At 36.0% G+C, this 24,514-nt stretch overlaps 1 protein-coding gene across 7 annotated transcripts; it reads right to left on the reverse strand.

Moving 5' to 3' along the window:
* Nucleotides 1-1,183: 1,183 nt before the first annotated feature.
* On the reverse strand, nucleotides 1,184-24,258 carry LOC140863286 (protein CASP). 7 transcript variants are annotated; one of them, XM_073266604.1, is made up of 21 exons: nucleotides 24,035-24,257; nucleotides 23,760-23,883; nucleotides 23,079-23,189; nucleotides 22,698-22,876; nucleotides 19,597-19,746; nucleotides 18,916-19,004; nucleotides 18,678-18,787; nucleotides 18,501-18,595; nucleotides 17,471-17,526; nucleotides 16,893-17,058; nucleotides 15,960-16,052; nucleotides 10,897-11,025; nucleotides 10,601-10,720; nucleotides 10,322-10,402; nucleotides 5,583-5,690; nucleotides 5,327-5,470; nucleotides 5,149-5,250; nucleotides 4,462-4,541; nucleotides 1,647-1,739; nucleotides 1,454-1,519; nucleotides 1,184-1,376 (listed from the first exon to the last, which is right to left on the reverse strand). In XM_073266604.1, exons 2-20 carry the CDS (start codon nucleotides 23,854-23,856, stop codon nucleotides 1,462-1,464), a joined length of 2,061 nt encoding a protein of 686 aa, XP_073122705.1. In that variant the 5' UTR covers nucleotides 23,857-23,883; nucleotides 24,035-24,257; the 3' UTR covers nucleotides 1,184-1,376; nucleotides 1,454-1,461. The 7 variants fall into 7 exon arrangements, 6 of the variants coding, with proteins under 6 accessions (XP_073122705.1, XP_073122704.1, XP_073122703.1 ...); XR_012143911.1 differs by lacking the exon at nucleotides 4,462-4,541 and having other exon boundaries at nucleotides 24,035-24,258; XM_073266603.1 differs by having other exon boundaries at nucleotides 1,184-1,519; nucleotides 24,052-24,257.
* Between the last annotated feature and the right edge of the window lie 256 nt (nucleotides 24,259-24,514).

The raw sequence follows: 24,514 nt of genomic DNA on the forward strand, positions 1-24,514 counted from the left end.
AAAAATATAGACAATAAATCTTGATGGAAGGACTAAACGAAAAAATAAACGTTAAATATTTGTTCTTTATTTGCAAATTGTGTCAAGAATCCAAAATAATAAATAAAGAACACATAACACACTCATACCATTGAAAATAAATGTTTTTACAAATAAATTGATCGTTTATGATATTGAATTTCTGTAACTTTAAAATACATTTTTTGAAGGTATTTTTTTTCCTCATCATAAAGTAGGAGTTCTAATCGAGAGAGCGACATCGGTTGGATCGGGATTGTACAACAAGTTTGTATAATTCAAAGTATTCTAGTGAAATTCTTCTGAAAACGGAAGAAGGGGAAATGTAGAAAGATTTGACATTCGAACTTCCATAAACAAATTTGTGTCTCTTTATTTTATTTCATTTACTTCTTAGTACTTTTTTTAGATGCATTGTTGAGCATTTTATGTGTTTGATAAAATACCAACATTCATGTGATTGGTAAAATACCAAAATGTTATATACAAAGTGATTGATAAAATGATTCAACCAAACTGTTTTTATTATTTCAACTTGCATTTTTTCAAAACGATTTCTAAAATGTTTAATCCGTTTTAGAAAGATTATTTTGAGTGTCTTCTGCTCGGTTTGAAAACAAATCTTAATATAATCTCTCGGTGCTCGGTTTATTTTTTGAACATTTCAAAAACGAGCTATTGTAGCTCAAAAATATTTTAAAATGTGTATTCACCCCTCTACACATTTTCGATCATCACCTATTTATAGAGAAAAATAATAAAATACAAATTTTTTACTAATATTATCTTAATATATTTATCTTGATCACAAATCTTTCAAATATAACTAAATAAAATAATCGTCCAAAAATATTATCTATAACAAATACTAGTATTTTTAACATTCAATTATTATGTTTAAAAGACTGTATTTTTAGGCAATTGATGTTTACCTGATTTATGGATTCTTATAATATATACCAATCAAAAAATGAGAAAATGTGAACATGAGTAAACCTAAAAAAAAGGTGATACATGTCTTGTGATTACTTTTAAAAAAAAAATCAAAAAACTCGATGATTATGGGTTATTTTTAAAACAAAATTGAAGAGAGACCGGAAATATTTTTTATTTTTTTTTTAATCATTTAGAATCGTAGATATAAATTAAGCCAACGATTTATGAGCCAACATTTACCAAAACTGTCTCAAAATAGAGTTATACTTCATATTCCATATATGTACTCGAACAGAGGAACAACTACAATAGCCAAGAAAGCAAACAACCAACTCATCCTCTGGTTCCTTGTATATGCAAATTCTAGTATGAATCTAGCAGTTTAGTCTTATAAACCATTTACAATGTGTCGATGCAGCTTCCTACATAGAATAGATGAGGTTATTGCAAAACCATGAAAAAGTTTGAGCAGAAAAAAACAAAAAAAAGGGAATCGAACATGATGGATTATTGAGGACGCCGAAGATTGATGTTATCTCCAATTAGGGTTTCCTCACGGCCGTGGCTGCAAAATTACACAGATTAGATAATGAATATAACACGTTGAAACTTGAATCAAAGTGTGATGATGAAATTTGGAAGAACGTCGGGTAGAGGTACCCAAAGACGCAGAAAAAAGCGTGAGATGTTACCTTAGGTAACTTAAAGCCGACATCCTGTAGAGGCAGGTGAACACCAATATGTGCAGGCCAATGGTATAGAAAAATACAAAGGTTCTCGCATACCTGCAGTAAAACAACGTTGTTGCCCATCTATTCAATCAAAGTCACAGTTCAAAAAACTGTTTCAAGCACATCTATTTTAGTGCGGTGATGATGAAGGGATGGTTGTTCCAAAGCAATCCAAACAGGCAAACAGTGAAAATTTTGTTACGATAACTCTCCACATCAAGGGCTATGAGGGGGCGAACGGGTATTAGACACTCTGGAGGCCATCTCCATTTCTCCAATGGTAAATGACCAACATGAATAACCACATGAATAACCATCAATAGAAAATTTTAAGTCTGTAGAAGGGATATTCCATACAAGGAAAAAAGAACCTGGGTTCATGGTTTCTCTCTAACCATAAAATGGCTTCAGATGTAGTATAGCTCATAAGTCGGCAACTGTCTCTAAAGACATGTGAGACGTTACAGAGTGCCACATCGCAATATTTTTTATGTTGCTGATGGCATACACATTTTTCAAACCCTATGCCCAGTTGAACCTATTTGTACTCAAATGTAAACAAACCCTCTTGAAGTGCAGACTTGCAAGCCCTTGAGGATGACTGAGTGCTCCCAATCTAACTTGGTGCAGGAGGGAAGTAAATGCAAGGTGAAACTTAAGTGACATTAGGAGACTCTCATAGTTTTATATGCAGCTAACGACTCAAAGTTTCCCCACAAAACCCACACTGATAAAGACCTTCAACCAATCTTACGGTGGTTCACACGAAACTAATGATGGCATGGATAGCGCGAGGAAGAGAAAGGAAGGGAGGAGGTGGAGGGTAGCGACCAAGAAGGGATGTCAAAGAATCCAATGGACGCCAAAGGACGAAAGAGTGAGGAGCACACCGTGGCTACGGATGGCAATGAAGAGGTGGGTTTGTCATCCCCATCCGGCCTCATTCTCCGATTTCTATCTAATCGGGGAATCCCCATCCCCGACCTCCAGGGATTAAATTCCAATCCACACTTCAAATACCCATTGAGTTAGCAACAACTGGTCTGACCTGCTGGATCTCTATATTTTATTTCTTAAACTGTGTTTGCAACAGTTGGTCTGACCTGCCGGATCTCTGAATCCGGAAGGACAACCATGCAAATTTTGAGACAAGGAGTTAAAAGAAATTGTAGCTGCCGATGGCTGATAAGGTGATGGAAGAACATCTCACAGCTGTTCGGATCATTCTTTCTCAGCCACTGTATTCTCTTGATGAACTATTATCTCTTCTCGATCGAAGAGACAAAGTTGAGGGTGGATTGCAAGTCAATTATCCCTCCACAGTGGCTGACAAGTTGTACCTCTCGATGAGAAAAATTGATAAAATCCATTTCCTCCCGATTTTTAATGTGTTCATGGCATCTATAATTATGCAGGAACAGAGAAGGGATGGGTTTTACGATAGGAGTGGCACAGGCGGGGGTTTGAAGACTGTGTCAATTTTTCTATCGGGCTCCGAGTTGATAAATGGAGAGTTGTGGGGGCCCTAGGTCAAATCACACTTATTAAGGCTAGAAAATGGCATAACATCTTTGCATTGTAAAGCAAAAATATCAGGCTATTGTTTTGGAATTAAGGTTCAAAATGGAGTTTTAGTTTTTCTTGGTCATCAGATTGAGCCAACTAGGCTGGAGTGCTGGTATCTTCATGCATCCTGTTCGATCAAATGGAGGTGGAAAACTGATGTGAACATGGCTATCAAAGTTTGTCATCATGCCCAGAAAATTGGATCTTCTTTAGTCAGGGCATTAGGGTAGGGCTGAATATTTTGCATAAAACAAGCAAAAGAAAATCGTGGACTTTGTCATTACAGTCAAGATTGTGGCCCCATCAAGAATTGAAGTCCTGTCTGGAGGAAAAGGACTTCTCGAATTTGGTGGGCTTAATCAATGACTATTTTGAAGATAATTTTACACGATATGATTGAATCAGAGGTGGAGCAGCTGGTATTTGGGGTTATACTTGAAGTCACGTTAGGTTTTCATTGGATTTTCCAATCAATCATGATTTTTGGATTGAGCCTGGATTTTTGTGGGATGAATGGAATGGCAGCACAACATGGAGTTCATTCTATGGCAGGAAGGATGGTCAACTTGTAGCCAACCAACTTATTAATTCCAGCTTGAGGACAAGGCTGGTTTCAAGAGGGCAGTGGTATTGTCACGGACCTAAATGTATTGGACCAAACTCAGCAGCTAGCAATGAAGAAAATTCTAGAAGTAGTAACTTGAGAAAGGGGAATACAAGAGGAAAGAGTTGGTGTGAGTTGGTCATCCAGTTATTTTGTTTTGTTCAATGGTTTACTAGCTTAGACTAGGGAAAATACTAGCATTAGGCTACGGTTTGAATACAGAGTTTATCTCTGAGAATATTCTATTTGCAATATAATTTTATTCCTAAATTGTGGTCGCAATAAATACATACCTAAAAAACCAGTTCTGTGAATAGTCTATTTTTATCATCAAATATCCAAAATTCCCCCTGCCTCTAATTTTATATGGTAGATCTTAATCAAACTATTTAATTTTTTTAACAATCTTATTTCATCGAGACAATTCTCACATAAATAAACTTTAATCTTAATGATTTAATGTTGTAAGAAACTGTGGAAATATTATTCTAGTAAAAATTTAGATTGTTCATTATACTAATAATATTGTCATGCCAACGAGTGAAAAAGAAAGCGATAGACTAGATACAATCAGATAACATTCAATCTGAGAGTTGAGAATCATACTTGTTACCGAGAAGAAACCGTCCACTGCTGAGCGTGATTTTATCTCTTAGCCCCAACTCCCTGTATCTAAGTTCTTTTTCCTATTTTTTATCACCAATAAACAAAGATGCGCTGAATTCTTTTTTTTTTGATAGGAAACTATAATTTTATATATAAAATTAGATTAGAAGATTTACAAAAAGTGGACTAGTGGTCCACCGAGGCTCTGTTATCCAAAGCAAACAACCCCAGTTATCAAACTAAATCAAAGCCAATTTCCAATCCCTATACAAGTCTAAAATAGCCAAAGCTTTAAACGTGCAAAAGAAAGTTGCAAACAAAAAAACATGATTCGTTCTTGGTGGCAGGATTCTGAGAAAAGTAAAGCTCAGAGGAAGCAAAATATTTAGGCTGATGAACACAGATAAGCTTTGGTAGGACATAATTACATCCAAACTGGAAGCATTATATCCAAAGAAATAGAAGAGCGCAATTTCTAAAAGACAGCTATAATTATCTACAACCATAATGCCTTGGCACCTTGCATAATTGTTTGCAAGAGATTTAAATAGAATGATAAACTTCAATTTAACTATTTAAGAACCAGAAAACTAGGATAATAAAATCAGATCAATGAAAGAATAGATGCAATAAAGCAGTGAAAAGAACTCCAAACATAAACAATCGATAGAGATAAAGAAGGTCCACCTTCCTTGAAAATGCTGCGAATGGATTTATATCATCCTCGTAAATTTTCTTGTACTTAGATTCCACATCAGAGCTGAAGCCACTTTCTAAGTCTTCTACTTGCTGAAATAATGAAGCAGATAAGTTGAACTAAACACAGAGGGAGTAGATATTCACACCACCATCTGAAATTAGGTACCTTCTTTGATCCTCTGGATATCACTTTCTCGGAATTATAATCCTGAACATAACGAATTTTCCCATACAGTTTCACATTATCAGCTTTGGTTTTTTCAAGTTCAGTAGTTAAAATTCCAATCTTTTCCTTCAGTTGTCTTATTTCCTGGAAGAATTTCAAATTTGGCCATCAACAAAAAGAAGAAAGATTTGAAAACTGAAAAAGATCAACCATATTAAATAGTTGGCACTGTGCAAGAAAAGGGGTGTTTACAGACCTCTTCAGTCTCCCGTAAACGAGCACGAAAACGATCACGTTGATTGCAAATCACCTTAAGCATGGAGCTTTGATCTACATCTGCTGGAGGACGCCTTTGTTCAGCATTCTGTACCAGGAAATGTACTGTCGTCATATTCTCCCATTTTCAGGTGCTTTTCAATAGCTTACACTTAGATTTATTTTAATTGATCCAAAACATTGAACTTTTTTTATTGAATATAGTTTGAGATTTTCTTTCAAGATCTTACCTATATAATTTCAGTTATTCAATAATAAACTAAGAGTGAATATAGACTAAGATATGTTAGGAGGTCTTAGTGACAAAAGAAACCACGAGATATTGAATTTTAATGAAATATAGGCCGCCTTCTTACAAATGGAGATATTTTAAACTCAAAAGATTTGTGACGGCAAAAACAGAAGTCAATGGAATAATACAATTCAGCCATAAGGCCCAGCCAGGTCTGCCGAAAAATGCCACAAAGGGTTAAAATACTTTTATTTCAATAAAATAATTTGACAATAATCACCCAACACATATATATATGCAATAAACGTGTCTAGCGTGAAACATAATCTATAATCAAAGTTTATATAATAATATTATCGTTTCCTATCAAAAAAAAAGTTTATACTTGAATAAATAGGCTAAAAGCCAGTACGTATGTCAAGAATTAATATACACAAAAATAATTCATAATGTAACACGCCATGATTTATACTTCATGCATCAGTTCAAAGTATATTTTATATGCCACCATGTAGTCACATAATGGAAACACAAAAAGTAGATTTACTATAATTCATAATGTAACACACCATGAATTATACTTCATGCATCAGTTCAAAGTATATTTTATATGCCACCATGTAGTCACATAATGGAAACACAAAAAGTAGATTTACTGGATGCTACGGAATGCATAAACTAAGTATCATGCAATTTCAGTGCTTTTTCTTCTGTGGTCGTGCCTGAGGATTTGGATGATTCCGATGACAATTTTTTAAAATGTGGAGGCTACTGCAAATAGGGTTAAACGGCTATGGAATTTCTCCATGATTCTTGATACCATGTAGAAATAAACAAAACTGCAGGATATAATTGTTGTGTATATTTCACCTATAGAATTACATTTTCTATGGGCACCGCACCGCTTGGCTCAGGCATAGGATGATGAAGGATGCATAATATAAGAACGATAAATCAATATACTTGGATTAGATAATTGTACATGACACTAATCTTCTGTAAAACTTGGGCCAAATATTGGGAATAGCAAGAATGAGTAATCAATCAATGCCCTATCCTCAGCGACCAATGATGTCATAGAGCATATCGTGCTAATCTAATCCCAAATTTAAAATATTTGATTATCCTATAAAATCACAACTAACTCATACAAAATATCACCTAATATAATTTAAAAATCAACAAACTTATACTATGTTGGGATGACCGGTTGAGTAAAAATCGGGATTTCGCTTTGGATTTGGAATTAGATTTTAAATCCATTGATTTGGAATCCTATTTTGGTATTTGGCATAAAAGTTAAAATATGATTTAAGAATTGGATTTGACAGAGAAATAATATTATTTGGCATAAAACAATGTTTTTTTTTATAGAAACAAGATTATATTCTATATAAAATATCAATTAGTTACAAAAAACGGATCAGTTGTCTGCACACTAAACCCCTACATCACTAAACAAATTAACAATACATGTAGCTCCAATCTCTGATTAAATCTGAAACCGAAAGGAGAAAAAACTCCTTATGCTTCCTAGTCCAAGTGGATGCCCAATCTTAATTTTTTGCCACCACATTTCAAAAATCCCCTGATCCTCTCCGACCAAAGAGACCAGCAAATACAATGAACCACTACCATCCAAAAAATTATCCCCCTCCTACCAAAGTCTCGCCCTAGATCAGCTGTCTGCACACTAAACCCCTACATCACTAAACAAATTAACAATACATGTAGCTCCAATCTCTGATTAAATCTGAAACCGAAAGGAGAAAAAACTCCTTATGCTTCCTAGTCCAAGTGGATGCCCAATCTTAATTTTTTGCCACCACATTTCAAAAATCCCCTGATCCTCTCCGACCAAAGAGACCAGCAAATACAATGAACCACTACCGTCCAAAAAATTATCCCCCTCCTACCAAAGTCTCGCCCTAGATCAGCCACAAATAAGTCCTTTGTTGACCTCGAAATGACCCAAACCAAACCCAGCTCTTCTAAAGCTCTATACCATAGACATCTCGTGAAAGAACAATGAATATAAATATGGTCTTCGGCCTCTACCTCTTACCGACATAGCACACACCAACTTGGGAAAAGAGAGCATGTAGCCCGCGCTTTTGCAATGTCTCACAAGTAGAAAGCTTGCCTTGCACCGCAATCCACGAAAAAACCTGTATCTCTGTGGGATGGGCATTTTCCAAAATCCAAATGGTATGAAAGAGATGAAAAAAAGGAAAATCCCTGTCTGGAAAGAATGACTCAGAGAAAGATTTGACCGAGAAAAACCCTAAAGAATCTCCCACCCATATCCTAATATCCAACACCCCCTCAACCAACCTGACTCTCTCTAAAGACTCTAACAACAAGCTCAACTCATTCACTTCCTCATCTGTCAGATCCCGCAAAAAACACAGGTCCCATGAAATAACTGAAGAGATTGAGGGATTTTCCATGTGAACAAAATGAGAAATAGATTGATTGTGACGCAAAGAATAACTGTAATAAGGATAAAGATCCTTGAAAGAGGAATTCTCCCCACCACCTGTCCTCCCAAAACCTAATAATGTTACCCCTTTTACTATATAGCCCTCACTGACTGGAAAAAAAAAACGGGTAAATTTTGGAGATAAACTTCCAACGGCTTCTTAAAGTGAGGTTTCTTGCTGCGCCTGCATCCCATCCATGAACATGTAGCCCATACTTGGTCACAATGATTTTCTTCCTTACCGATTCACGTTCATGAGAGAATCTCCACCACCACTTCCCCAAAAGAGCCCTATTCCCTATACAAATATTCCCAATACCCAGACACTCACTTTTTCTTTTGGCTTACAGACCTTCTCCCAAGAAACCAAAAGACTGGGAATCCCCATCAGCTCCATCCCAAAAAACGTCTCTCATGATCTTTTCCATAACCTCTGCTATACCCTTTGGTACTCTAAAAAGAGACATTAAGTACATCGGCAAAGCATTCAGCTTCGCTAAAATCAAGGTCAATCCATCTCCTCGAGATACTTCCAGCTTGCTAACTTTTCGACATCTTAGACATAACAAGTTCCCAGAACGAAAGTCTCAACGGGTTTCCTCACAAAGGAACCCCCAGGTATTGAATTGGCAACGATTCCCTCCCACGTCCAATCTCTCCCACCAAACCTTCCACTTCTTCTTGGCAATTGAAGCCCACCAAGGTACTCTTATCCAAATTGATCTTAAGCCCTGACAATCGACAGAACAACTTCAAAATTTCCACCAAAAAACGCAGATGGTCAACCTTCTTTACAAAGAACAGGGTATCATCTACAAACTGAATGTGAGAAATCTCTACCCTCTCTCTTCCTACTTGCACTCCCCTGATGAGATCCAGTGACTTAGCCTTATCAAACCAACCTGCCCAACACGTCTGCTAACAAGTTGAACAAAATTGGAGGCAGTGGAACACCTTGACGAAGCCCTTTTTTCCCTTTAAATTTACCCTGGGTCTACCACTAATAAAAACTGGGAATAACACGTTAGAAACACAACCCTTAATCCATTTTCTCCATCTCACACCAAATCCTTTCTTGAGTAGAACATAATCCAAGAATCTCCAATCAACATTATCACAAGCTTTCTCGAAATCCACTTTGAAAGCCCATCCTTTTCTCTTCCTAGCTCTCATCTCCTCTACCACCTCACTAGCTATGAGACAACAATCTAAGATCAGTCTACCCTCAATAAAAGCACTTTGTTTTTCTGCTACCCTAATGAGTAGAACTTTCTTCAATCTCAGCGCCAAGACTTTAGCAATTATCTGTAGCTCGTAGTCATATTGCTTATCATGATATATATAAAATAAAAAAATATTTTTAACAATAACCAAAACAACCCTTCTCACTATTAAATAATTTTTACTGAATTGGAAAAAAAATATACAACTCATTATGGAGTTTTGATCAAAATTGTACTCTCCAAGTCTTTTTTTGTCTCCCTCTTTGTCTATTAATATGGGTACTAGTCCAAGTCTTGCATCTCCTAATTGATGCCTTTATTGGTTGCTTTACATGTTCATACCATCTCAGGCATGTCTCCCTCAATCTTTCTTCGATAGACGCAACCCCAACTTATTCTCTAATATAACCGTTTCTCAGTCTATTTGTTATTGTTTTCCCACACATCCACCTTAACATCCTCATCTCTCAGACTTTAATATTTTGTTCATGTGCCCGCTTTACTGCCCAACATTCGAATCCATATAACACAGTAGATCTAACTGTTATTCTGTAAAACTTCCGTTTGCGTTTCAAGTGTACCTCATGATCACAGAGAGTACCATATGCACTTCTCCACTTCGATCATCCTAATAATCAAAACTGATTCCCGCACAAGTATCCAACTTTCAGGGCGTTGTAAGTAATTAATGCGAAATGAGCATATCAACAAATGTTAGACGAACTATGGACAATACTTCTGATATGGAATCTGACAAAGTCACAAAAACATCACAAACTCACCTCAACTATGTCAATGCCTCCAGACTCTGACAAGTCCCATTCATCAAACATTGTGCCTCTCTTATCTTTGGAACTGTATCCCTACATATAACAAGTCATAAACTTAAGCAATTAGTGGAAACAAAATTAATTTTCATACTAGTTTTAAAAAAAAAATCATTTTCATATCCACTGGACATGAATCATTCATAAAACTGAATAAAATTTAAAGGGGAAGCACAAAACACATCGTAAAGTATGAAGTCAAGAAAAGGAAGGAAAACATTAATATGAATTAACCTTTAATATATCATCTTCGAGTTTCTGGATTAATTTTTGCTGTTCATTGATATTTTCTGTCTGTTCACTAATCTTAACTTCAGCAGCTTCCAGCAAAGATGACGTCTCACCCAGCTTGACCTAAGCGGAGTAGCAAGATAATTTATATTAAATATTACAATGTGCAACACAGAAACACAATAGATCATTGAGAGTACATTCATTTAGCAGTTATAATTCGCTCTTCATTAACATCAGTCATTAGCAGCCAGTGCCAGTACTCTCATGGAAAATCAATTGCTGCAGGATATTTGTACCTTCAATTGTGTCAGTTCATGCTCCACTTTCCGGTTCTTGTCAAGAAGCAACGACTCCAGTTTGCTCGGTGCTTCCCCGCTGGTAGCTACCTCCCAATCCTCAGCTTCAATTGAATTATAGCCAACTGCCTATACACATTACAATGCGTTGTCAATCAAATAACACATATAGCACTAACTGGTGATATGTCATCAGTTTTTCAAAAACTAATTTGGTTCAACAAATTTAATGCTATAAATGAGGCCATTCTTATGCACAAAAACCAGTTTAAAAACATATTATACTGAAATTCCAGTTGCCTCTACCACCTTTTCTTATACAATATTGTCCATGTGTGAGAAGACATAATTACAGAGCTTTTAAAGAGAAATAAGGGTCTAGAATTCAAATAGAAGTTGTAAAAGGTAACAAACTAACAGAATCAACGTACTTGCCATCATCATCATGACATCACAATCGCACGTAGCAGTACAAAGATTCTATGCATATAATACATCATACATTTGAAAACGTAACAATCCACAAAATCGTTGTGTTACAGGTTGGGCTTAGGGGTAATAGTGGCCGGAGGAATCTACATCTTCTAGAAAAAGGATACATGTGATAGGTTTCCGTTCATCCTTTTGTATATGGCGGACTCCTTGCCCGCTTTTTGTAATTATTGATTTTCGATATTAATATATCATCGTTTCTTATTTTTAAAAAAATCTCTTTTAAGTAGATTAGAATTTTGTTAAGAGTGATGTAGATTGCTAGGGAAAGAGTAAGAAAAAATATTTTGTTGGGATATATTTCGGTCTCTTTGGTCAGTTCCTTTTATATGTTTGCTCAATAGTTTTGCAAGCAACTCCTGTTATTGTATCAAATAAAAAATCTTCTTGTTCAATTCTATTTCTTGAATGACTTGATGGCCATTTCGGAAAGGGAAAAGAACACAAAAGACAGGACGGAGACCATGGAGGGGAAAATGGAGACCGTGCATCAAATTCTATGCGGGGAACATGGGTAAGGAGTCCCGTAACACGAGAGGGGAGAATTCCTTCATTCGGGTTGAAGGAGAACGTGCAAAACAAACTGTTAAGGATGAGGAGATGAGGAGCAAGGGAAATTGGCAAGGTCGTAAGGAGATTATAGAAGCCTTAGGGATACTGGAACTTCCGTGTTTTGAAGGGATGTCAAAGGTGGAGCAATATTCTGAGTATTGAGGCACCCGGGAAATCAATAAAGTTCCAATAGCCATCATATGTATGGAAGGAACGGATACCCAATATTCGAAGGAAAGATTTACCCAAGAGCTTAAAAGCCGATATAGTGGATGGCAAGCATTAAATCTTTACGAATTGTTGGCATCTCTCAGGCAAGGGCAACAATTAGTGGAAGAATATGTGGTGCCGTGTTCTAAAAGGTGCCACCGCCCTGATTTTCACTAATGCGATGCCTCTAGGCCTTGTTACATTATCGGCCACCTAGGTGGCTCAAAATCTGTCTAGACAGCCGCCTAGATTAATAATTATTTTTTATTTTTTAATTTTTTTTTAATGATTATTCGGCATGTGCCCATCAATTTGTATCCGATGAAGAGAAGAAATATGCCAAGGATTTCGAGTTTGATACAGATGAATTATTGGAGAAAATATGGAGATGAAAAAAATAGTTCGATATTTAAGCTAAAAAAACGCTTAGGCATCTGTAACAGAGTAATATGGAGATAAAAATAATAATTAGATACTTAGGTAAAAATAAATAGCCCAGGCGGCGGCGGGTGGCCGCTCACCTAACGCTTTTTAGAACATTGATGTTTAGCAGTTTGGACTATTGATGGCACATTTTGAGGGTTGCAAGAAAAACAAATTACAGGTTACTTTCTTACAGGGTTAAATGATGGGCTAAGGAGCCCGCCACAATTATTAGGGCTATAGAGTTGGCCCATGCGATAGCCGAAGAAGATTTAGGGTTGGGCTCAAGTGGAAACAAGGAAATAATGGGCAGTGCATGGGCTGGAAAATATGGCCCAAATCATGTCTATGTAGGGGAATTGGGGAACCCAAATAATGCACCTATCATCAGCGCACCAGAACAACCCAGAACACACATGGATGACAATATGGTGAAGGGGAATAAGAACAACCGCAGCAATCAACACTTCTCAAGGAATGGTGGGCTTTGTGGTACTGCATGTGGAGTGGGTGGTGGTACTATGAGGAGGAGTAGACAGCATCCCATGGACATCTTATTCTGTCATGACTCATACCCCGGATATCTAGTTGGCCGAGATTCCCTCCCACATCCAATCTGTTAGCAACCAGAATTTATTGTTGAAATTATATTGCAAATTCAATCTAGCAGAAATGCTAGTAACTCCCTAGCCAAAGGGAGTTGCAAAATACAGAACAATACTGAATATTTCCTAACAATTCAAGCGCAAATAAAACTCAATATTCAATATAAAAATTTGAGTATTGCTACTCAGCCAAGGGTTTAATCCCTTTACAAGACGAAGACTCTTGCCCAAGGTTATGAAAAGCGCTAGGCGGTAGGCCGGCGGCCACCGCCTAGGTGCCTAAGCGGCCGTCTAGACGGTGCCTAGGCGGGTTTTTTTAAAAGTATATAAATATTTTATTATATCTAAAATTAATCAAAATATGCATAAATATGTTCAATATTTTAATTAATATTTTTATGTGGATATATTTCAACAAAGGATGCATAATTTTGTTCAACTATTTTAAAAAAAATATATTATCAATTTTTATTTTTAATTTCTTAAAAATCGAACCGCCTAGGCTTTTGTTACCCGCCTAGGCGGCCGATTTTTTCAACACCTCCTGGATCCACCGATTTTTTAAAAATCGGGGCGGTGGGTCACTTAGGACCACCTAGGCGGCGATTTTTAGAACAAAGCTCTTGTCCTAGCACAAGCTAGTTTAATTCAACAAAATTAACGTGAATACCCCTCCCCAACAATCTCCTCTCTATTTATTCCCTTGCCCGATCTAGATCCTTCTGATTACTCTTAGGATAAGGGCTTGGGCCTTCTTGGTCTATTGGGCGTAACGCAATCTCTCTAACTGACTCTTCCACTTCTTGTCACCAGACTGACACCAGTTAAGGCCCACCAAATCACCTTTTTCCAAGTTAATCTTTAACCCTGACATATGACATAATGACTTCAGAATCTCCACCAAAAATCGCAAATGGTTAACATTCTCTACAAAGAACAAAGCATCTATCAGCAAACTGAATATGAGAAATTTCTACCCTCTCTCTTCCTACTACAAAACTCCGGATGACGTTCATTGATTTAGCTCGACCAATCTGCCCACCACATCTGCTACCAAATTAAACAAAAAAGGGGAAAATGGATCACTTTGCCGAAGACCTTTCTTACCTTTAAATTTACCCCGAGGCCTTCCATTAATAATTATTGGAAATGAGTCAAATGACACATTCAAAACGCAACCCCTAATCTATTTTCTCCTTCTCTGACCAAACTTAATTATAATTTTTAAGAAAAAATTCAAAAAAAACTCCAATCCACATTACGACTTCCCCAAGTGGACCTCAAAAACCCACCTTTTTTTCTTTTTTGTTCTCAACTCCTCCACCATCTCATTAGCTTTGAGACAAGAATCGAGGATCTGCCTACATTCCATAAAAGCATTTTGAGTTTCCGCAATTTTGATGGGTAAAACTTTCTTCAATCTTATAGACGGGACTTTATCAATAATCTTGTACAGACTTCTTGTCAAACTATTCCGAACATCTCACCTCAACAAAATCTTGTTTCTTAGGGATCAAATATATGTACGTTTCATTAGTCATACCATCGATAACACTTCCCTCAAAAAACTTAAAATGCAATGGTAAAACCATCTGGACCCGGAGCCTCTGATCCATCACTCTCAAACACTGCTCTCTTAATCTTTTCCTCTAAGAAAGGTCTCTCCAGTTCTGATCTAAATCACCATCAATTGTGCTCCATTTCACTCCTATGCCCCCACCCCCTTCATCAGATTTAATATATAGTTTCCTGAAAAAATCTACTAGGAAACTCAATCTGCTCACCATCTGACGTTACCGACCCATCATCCGGTTCAAATTTGTTGATTGTTAACCTGCTCCTACGCTGATTCAGTAGCAAATGAAAAAACTGTGTTATGATCCACTTCCCTCAACCATTTCACTTACGCCATTTGATAATCCATTCGGCTCCTTCTGCACAACAGCTCTTCGAGGGCGCATTTAGCTTCCCTTCTCTCATATGCTATCTCCTCTGACCCCTGTCCCTCACTCTCCTACTCATCCAATTGTCGAATCTTATTTTCTAGCTCCACATGTCTCACTCCTAAATTCCCAAGACCACTTTGTTGCATTTTTAAGATAAATTTTTATAACTTTAAGCTATCAAGAAAAAATCAAATAAAAATAACTGTTAAAAATCTTCATCCATTTTTTTATATGGTTTGCATACCATTTTTGTTGAAGAAGAAAGTTTTGAAAAATGTTCACATCACCGATCATCTTGTTTTTCATGTCAATATACGATCAATATATCAATATTGTGATTTCGCTAGCGAGAATCATGATTCATGTGTAGCGGCCAAGTGTATCTTAGCAATCAAATTTCAACAAGGCCGGTGAACCATCCCTAACAAATGTTGTGAACTTAATTTCTACCCATGAATGATTCATCATTCATGGATAGATTCATCATGTTGAATCAAAAGCAAATCAATTATATCACCGAAACCTTAAATCAAAAATTTTTAACTCCCATTGTGTTTTGATATGGGTTTGAGGTAATGCCAACAGTGATCCTATAGAGCCAGTATCATTTCATCTGGAAAACTATAATGTCTCATTTATCAATATAAAATTCTGAAAGTTTGTGTTTAGGATTCTGTATAAAGTTTGCAATTAGATAAAATACTGGCCTCAATCAATAATCTTATCAAGCCTGCATGTATGTGCTCTCACTTCACTCAGATCAAATACGATAAATTTGGTAACCAAAATGAGTTGATATTATATCTTCAGCTGAAAACAGGAAAGTGTTTATCACCTGTAAAATCTTTACTTTCTTCCGCAAATCATTGACTAATTTTTCTGTTGGCCTTGCCTGAATCTCTTTCTTTATCTCCTCTAACTCAAGATCCTAGAAGTTTACAAGCCAAAAGTAAGATGAAAATAAATCTGTAACAAACCAACAATCAAGCTAAGTACTAGCAACAGAAGCAAAATCGTAACAGATGCAAAGTTGACGTAGAGAATAACAAAAAATTTTATTGGAGAAATTATGCTTTGAGAAAGCAAAGATGAAACTTCGACAGTTAATAGCAGTGTAATGTAGACTGCACAAAAAACAGAAGTGGAAGGACCATACAGGAAAATACTTTTACATCGTAATATGTGCATTGCATCTTAGTTATTTATATGAGAAACTAACATGAGTGAGAGAGTGAGAGAGAATGCCTGTTTAATATCAAAGACTACACTTGTAGCATGGCAAAACTCATGGACTTCTAAGCAACAGACACAAAATATATTCCGGCGCACATTTCGTCTAACAATATGGGTTGGTCATGACCGTAACTTGATCAGGCTCAATGCTCAATGCTCAATGCATATAACTGGATAAGAATCAGAAGAGAATCCAATGTTTGACTTAGAATCTTTCAAGCAATTTTAACTTATTTTAACAGGTATTCAAATTGCAAGTTATATATGTTGACTAACTGACTTTACCAAAAACAATTCAAATGACTTGGAAGGAACTTCACAATCTTCATTGTCTCTAAATAAAATGTCAATTAAAAAATTCAGAAGACAAGAAATCAAAATTTATTGCTTTTATGGGTGACCCATGGAAGGACTTCTATGCATTTTCCCGTCTCTCTCTGAAAAGTTTCTACATTATATAATATATAATGGATAGCCCTGCCTACAATACTCGCAAAAAGAACTTCCCTACATAAATGAAGACAAAAAGAATTACCTTTTCATTGATCAAAGCCTTCAATTTCTTAAGCTCATTCAAATGATAATCACGCTCATGCGATAGTGAGGTCTCTAGATTGTGAAGTTCCATATTCAAGTCAGAAATAATTTTTTCCTTCGCACTTAGAGAGATCTCAAGCATGGCATTTCTATCCAACTTATCACTGCAGAAATAAAAAGGAAAACTACAAATCAAACACAAGTAAAAATCAGCAGCTTCGTGACTTAAACAGAAGTGGAAACTGACATTTAATACACAAATTATCATATCTGCCAGTTTAGCAGTCAAAAATTGATTAAAACTAGCATGCATAAATCTTAATCAAATATATTTTTTGAAACAAACCATTAAGGATGTTTAAAATTTTACTCGACTCTTGACTTCAAGTACCGTCCATGTACCATTGTGCATTTATACGCAGCAGTAAGAGCTCACCAATTTTAATGAATTGTTCCACCAGCCGAACTGGTACTTAAGATGCAATATATTTGCAGAATGGAGATTAGCAGTTATGGAGAAAAAAAAGGGGGAAAAAAAAAAGATTCATTGCTAAAACTCTGTTTACTGCACTGTACCTTTTCTCTTGTCCACTATCTTGGTTAGCCGAGTGTAACTGAGACTGTAAAAGACCCTGCTCAGAAAATGCCAACTCAACTATTAACAGATGACACTACATTTAACGCGAAGAATTCAAAACAGGCTTAAGTGAAAAGTTGAAGCAGAAAGCGGTAAATATCGTATGCGCACACATGAGAAAATTTTAGGCTTGTATTTAATTTAACAAGGTGAGCCTATGTAAAATATCAAAATGATAAATATAAAAAACAGGGGAGTGAAATTCAGTGGTAGAGGTAGTCATGATGCAAAAAGAACAGGGAGAGATCTAACTGAAATATAATTATAACACCTGAATGTATAACTGGTTAAAATAAAGTCAACCAAGCCACTGAGACTGGCCTACCCAGATTTCTCTTACATAACTCTAATCAGAGACAATCTCCAAAGTAAAAACACAGAAACCCCTAGGCTTTGTTTGTTTATGTTTTTAAAAATCATTTTCTCGTCTTTAAGAAGAAAAACAACAGTACTATCTTATTTTTTGAAAACCTACTCTTACATCTCCCAACATAATCATTACTTTTAATTTATCCTTAAATAGATGAATAACCAATAAAATATTAAAAGATCATTCATCAAACAAAATTTTTTGCAATTAAACTGCTACTGTGACTTTACTTTTTTAAAAAAACAGAATATTTCATTTCCCAACACATTTTTAAATAACTCATATATTAAAAGCACAACTCCGGAAACATGATAAACTCTGGCTATCTCATGAGGTTAATAAAATGATAAATATAGAAATGTAGACAAAGCCTGAGGTTTCTATTTTTATCAGCCAACTAGGGAAAATGTGATATCTAGTGACACGGACCAAATGTTCAGAAGCTTTACAGGTTAAAACAAGTAGAACCATCTCCTTAGAGATTTTCTCTCTTGTCAGTGTGCTAGGAAAAATGACATTATATATCGTTCAACAAAATAAGCAAAAGTCATAGCAAACAAGAACTAGCAAAGTTAGCAGGACATGGCGACGTGTCGCACCTTCTCCCTTTCAAGACTTAGAAGACGGGTTTGAGCATGCTCTATTTCATCCACTAAAAGATTAACTTCTGACTGCTTTGTCGCTCTCTCCTCCTCTGAGATAACATTACACAAGTAACATTTATAAAAAGAATACATACCAAATTCATAATCGGCTAACATGTGAAGGGGACAGACCTGATTGAGCACGAAGCTCAAATAACTGACTCTGAGCAAACTCATGCAATTTTCGCATTGTGGAAACACTTTCTTGAGCTTGGCGTAATTGATCTTGTAACATTCGCTCCCTGCACCAATATAAGGACGCGCGATGTAAATGATCTACCGTTTCCTTCCCTCCAGGAACTAACGCATTCTTGTTAATAGAAAATTAATGGTAAAAGTATGTCCTTAGTGTCACCCGTGAATATATCACCTTTCTTTAAGAACCTCCATAGTTTTCTGATTCTCCTCTGCCAAGTTCCGCTGCTTAATCTCCACAATTTCTTTCACTTTTTCCTCCATCTAAAACATTCAATGCTTAAGCAGGTCAGGAGTTACCACACGATAAATATTACATAAACAAGCAGAGGTTGCTATGCATTAGGCCCAAACAGGAAAAGACTGCAAAAGCAGCCCATATGTAATTGTATGAAATGATCTCATATTCTCATTACTTGTAAGGAAACAAGACGAAATTAAATGAATGAATAAATAAATTATTCATGCTCCACAGTTTAAAATTTCTCAAACAGTCACAAAATTTGTTTTATTCCATGATATTGTTGATGTACCTCGGTCCCGTCAGTTTTAAGGACTATTACCTCAATTTAGCCCACCCAATAGGTCACATTATTAGTTTTGTCATACTAAAGTTACGAAACACTGATTCGAGATTTCTATGGAAATGCAAGCACCAAAAATGGTTTCCACTCCTCAGTTCTTTCCCAACAAACCAAAGCCTATCCCATAAGGGAAGGACGAGTATTGGACATAATCATTATCAGTGACTCCATTTGCAATATCTCATGTCACTCACACAACACATGAGAACAAATTATTGCAATTCATACCAGAAAAAGCCAAGAATAAACGCCGTACAACATATAGTGATCACCTGTTGTTCTAATTGGCGGGTGCGTTCTTCGAGTCTTCTAATTGTTGCCTGTTGATTTTTCAGATGAGTTGCCTCGGTCCGGAATTCCTCAAGCTCAACTTTCATCTTTTTGTTTGCCGACTCCACTTCAGACAGTATGGCATCCTTCTCCTGCACAACAAAAGGAAATAAATATCAAGTACAATAAAATCATGCACAAAATATTGATAACCGTCCTTCGCCCTAGTCAGCAACAATGAGAAAGGGCAAATTGTCATGAACAGTCAGCATTAGTAGATTTATAAAATTTACATAAACAAGGTTGCAGTGCCATTATCCAGCAAACATCATCTATAAGAAGACATAATTAGGATCATGTATCTCTTTGATAACACTTTGTGAATTCATTCACTGACAATCTGACATATATTTCATTTAGAAAGAAATTAACTGCAAATACAACAAAATTCAAACACAAGAGATGATCATTCTACAAATTATGGCTGTTTTCTGCGCAAACTATGAGTCAACTAAAACATTAAAAATAATACAACACGATATTCTCTTAAAATATTCATGATGTATCGCTTAGTAACAGTTTAGAACATAATAAAACATTAATTGTTATGGCACCACTTTTTAACCCACATGGAAATATAATTTTAGCAAACTCCATGAATTCCAATTAACCAAGTGATCGAAATCTCAACTGCAGCCCACTACAACACAGAAACTCGTATTTCCCCTACCTCCCTCTCTCATGTTTTTGTCACATCCCCTTTCTTTCCCACACTGCTTCATCAACTAATTGCTCCCATTTGATCTCGTTATTGTCTTGCGTCATGTACTTTAAGATGTATTTGGTTGTGAACCTATGTGAAGAAAAAATGTTGGATTTAAATGGAGTTTCTGAAACAATAAGCAGGGCAGGGGCAGCACATATCTCAAGTACTAATTAGTAGAAGGTACTGATGGAAGAGAGAAAACTGGCCTTGATCATGTGCAGAGATATAATCTTATTAGTACCTCAGTTTCCCTTAAAACAATTTCAGCATTCTTTCGATTTTCATTTTGGTCTAGGGCATGTCAGATGCCATGTCAAACAAAAAATCAAGTATTACAAGTGCTGAGTGCTGCACTTTGCTGATTAGTGGTGTATCCATGTACTGCATGGCGGAAGAGATTTAAATCAAGAAAGAGCTCACTCGTACATTCTAATCCTTACTTGGCACACATGAAGCCATATGCTAAACAACTGATACTAAAAGTAACAACTCAAGAAGCAGATTCAATTTTCTTGAATTTGAGTACATAATTAATTACGTACACACACAAACTCACACATGCAATCTAAGGTGGAACAAGTAGTTTCAAACAGAAAAAGTTTGTGTTTGCACCTTCACTAAATCCTCACTTTGCAGATACGTAAGCAGAAAAACCACTAATAAGAGCAAGTTCTCTTGTATTATGTATTACTTGTAAATTGAATTCTCCTTTCGATGTGATAAAATTAATTCTTCCATTCGTATATTCTCTAATAAGGCATCATTGACACATCGATCCTCTCAGAGAAAAAATCCTAACCACCCAAGCACTAATACAACCATGCAACCCGTAACACAAACCTAATTACAGCCGCACACACCCAAACCCTGATTACGGCAGCACAAAGATCAGCCCCTATCCACCATGTCCAAAGCTGTCTGACCAGTCCATTAACACCATGAATCAGCCAAAGGCCACTACAGTCTACAACCCAACCACCACCTTGGTATCTCATTCCAATCAGATAACCACAATGAAAATGAATGAAGAAGATTTTCTGTGTTGGTACTTGGTTCCAATCTGTGTAAATGTGTATATTCATCGAACGGGAAATCAGTTATTTGGCAGGTGGAAAAAAGGAGCCTTAGATCTAGGATCCAACCTACCCGATGTGGGAAGCTAAAAATTTTGTGACAATGACTTGATTGGTGAATTCAATGGAATAAGATAAGATATAAGCTTCAACTACATGTGCTAGCACATGACTCTGCCCTCGATGCTGGGAGCAAAACTGATCGAAGCTCTTGCAAAAGGGCTGAGAGAAAACCTCGTGCATGATGTGAGCTTTGAAATAAACCACGACATATAGTGGAGACTTGCTAGAAGATTCATGGTAAACTAGAAAACTGGAGAGGATCACATGAGGCAGATTCAATCATCAACGTGATGCTGCCCATGCAGCTTATCAGAGGACTTGAAGATCTCATTTGCTTTACCTATGAAAGTTTATTGTTATAACAAGGCAGGAATTTCAAGTGCTCATAACCCAGTTTTACATCATAGATTAAAGCATGCCATTGGCACGTATGAAACACATATCCTGTCGATTTCAATTTTCTCCTTGATGAAATGTTTGTCAATATCTACAAGTCAGCCTGAGGGGGATTGTTGGAAGACCGAAGATCTGATCTGATGTTCATAATATTATATAGGATTGTGTGTATCAATAAAAATTGTTTTTTGATTGATTTAGTTTCCTAGAATCATTTATTGTTCAGTTGGTAGTTTCTTATAATAGTTCTCTTGCATCGTTAATTTGTTATACAATTGTACATTGTATCATTTCCTTTCAATAGAATAAAATCAATTATTCAATTTCAATATTCTCTAATAGGAATTAACTAGAGGAAGTAGAGTGGCTAGTGGTTGGATGTGGTAATAAAGGGACTAACATATTAAAGTAGCCAATGAGTGACCAATGTTCTGGACTTCTAGTGACAAATATAATTTTACAAAAGATTGACAATTTCGTCCAAGGCGGGATATCAATGCCAAATTCCTGTCTAAGGGTGCACAGCCAAATGTCGACGCTAGCCACTCAAATTCTAAGTAGCCTACGTAAACATGAAAAACCAGTAGGGCTAACTTATACTGGCTTGCTGTGTTGCGGCATTATGTTGACCAAAATGAAATCAAAATCAAGATCTTTGTTTACACCAGGTTGTAGATCAATTATAAATGTTGCACAACATAAAAAAACATAGATTCATTTCTTGCAAAGAGAAAAGTATAATATCTCATAGTGCACACATGAATAAACTATGTGAAAACAACCCTTTAAGAAAAAGGTTACTAACCGCAATGGAAGTAAGAAGTGGATAAGGATCTGGGGCTTCATAAAGTTTTTGATAAATGTTAAGAAAAGCATTTTCTCCGTATTTCGCTCTCTTTGTTAGTTTATCAACCTCTTCTTGATATCCCTTAAGCAATACATTGAACAACCCCAATTTCTCTTCATTCGAAGCCTTCTTAAAATCTGTTAGCAGATAGATAAGACATGTAAATGAACAGGATTATGTAACACATACATAATATCTAAGATGTAAGCATTATACTAATGAAAAATTAAGATGCTATGAGCTGGCTCTGATTTATTGAGATGTTGATGCTTCATTTTCCACAATTATGGAATCACGGAATGATGAAAATATCTAATTATTGATCGGATAAAACTATACCTCTAGTGCTTTCTGCAAGCTTTCGGCGATTTTTCTGGCTGTTTTCTTGATTTTCTGCAATTCTAAGTCCTTGCTCATCCAGAACGATCCTTTCTTTCTCTAGATCAAAATCTGCAAGCAATAATATTTACACATTTCATTTTAAACATCAACCTTTTTCCTTCTCAAGGTGAATGAAACATGTATGCAACATATCATTACAAGAACTATCTCATACAAAAGAATAACTGCAATGATCTTGATGGGTAATAAACTCCATTGAATTCATTATTATTTGAGTGGCAACATATATTAGTCTAGGTCGATAATGGTGTGACATGATTACGTTGAAACGGGTTAGCCAAGTTGGGTTCTCAACTTATTCCTCAACATCAGTATGAAGATCGACTTATCCATCCACAATCGATCTAAAATAAAATTTTAGTTAAAGCTCTACATTTGACACCTATAATCTAGAAAACACAAATCCATTAAAATATCGGCAAAGGATGAAACGCAAGGTCAATCTTGGGTATCAGAGAGCCAAACGATAATGTATAAATAAGTTTAATCATGAAAGAACCCAGAATCACAGTAACGAGAAAGATTTTTAAAAAAAATGCAAGCAAATCGCACTCGGAGAAATGCAGAAACCAAGTAGATACTAAAACTCGGGAACAAAGACAATCTACGCAAAAATACCTTTCCAGAAAGTAGCAACAGCAGAAACATTGCTAGAGGAAGACAATGGAGTCGACTTTTCCCTCTCCGAACCTCCCCCTCCGGCCGATCCTTCCATTGCCGATCTCGATCCTAAGCCCTCAAACTTCGATCAAATTAAAGTGATTAAGCATATCGAATACTCCCAATAATTCCACTATAGAAATACAAAAAAATAATAGTACAAATCAAAATTGATTTTAAAGGCTATAATATAAATTCTGTAAAATCAAAACTGTCAGTGATTCGTCTCTCACCTTTTGATTCACATTACCTCAAGGCTCTCAAATGCTCAGTCGATTCTGATGACCAGCCCTTCGACCGCAATCCGGCAGCTTTCAACGGCGGCAGAATCCCAACCGTCGGAAATCGTCGAGTCCCTGAACCTCTTCCCACGTTGTTTGGCAAGGCTTTAGAGCAGCAATCGTAGGCAAGCTTCTTTCATCGCGTAACTATTCTTTTCTTTTTTTTTTAACTACTATTATTTGATGTTTTAACGTGTTCTTTTCTCTTTTATGTTTAATAATTATAATTACCAGTGATTTGCAGACTACAGACGCAATGCATGTGTTTTGTTAATGTATATATTATTAAACTATTATTTTAGAAGATAAAATATATGTAATAGTTATTATTATTTTAAAAAAAAACAACCTTAAACAATTAAATACATAGTGGGAGTTACTTTTCAAAATCTGAAAATTAATTGAAATTACTGAATTGCACATTTGATTTTT

Source organism: Henckelia pumila, chromosome 4, assembly GCF_033568475.1.
Source record: "Henckelia pumila isolate YLH828 chromosome 4, ASM3356847v2, whole genome shotgun sequence".
NCBI classification, from domain to species: Eukaryota; Viridiplantae; Streptophyta; class Magnoliopsida; order Lamiales; family Gesneriaceae; genus Henckelia; species Henckelia pumila.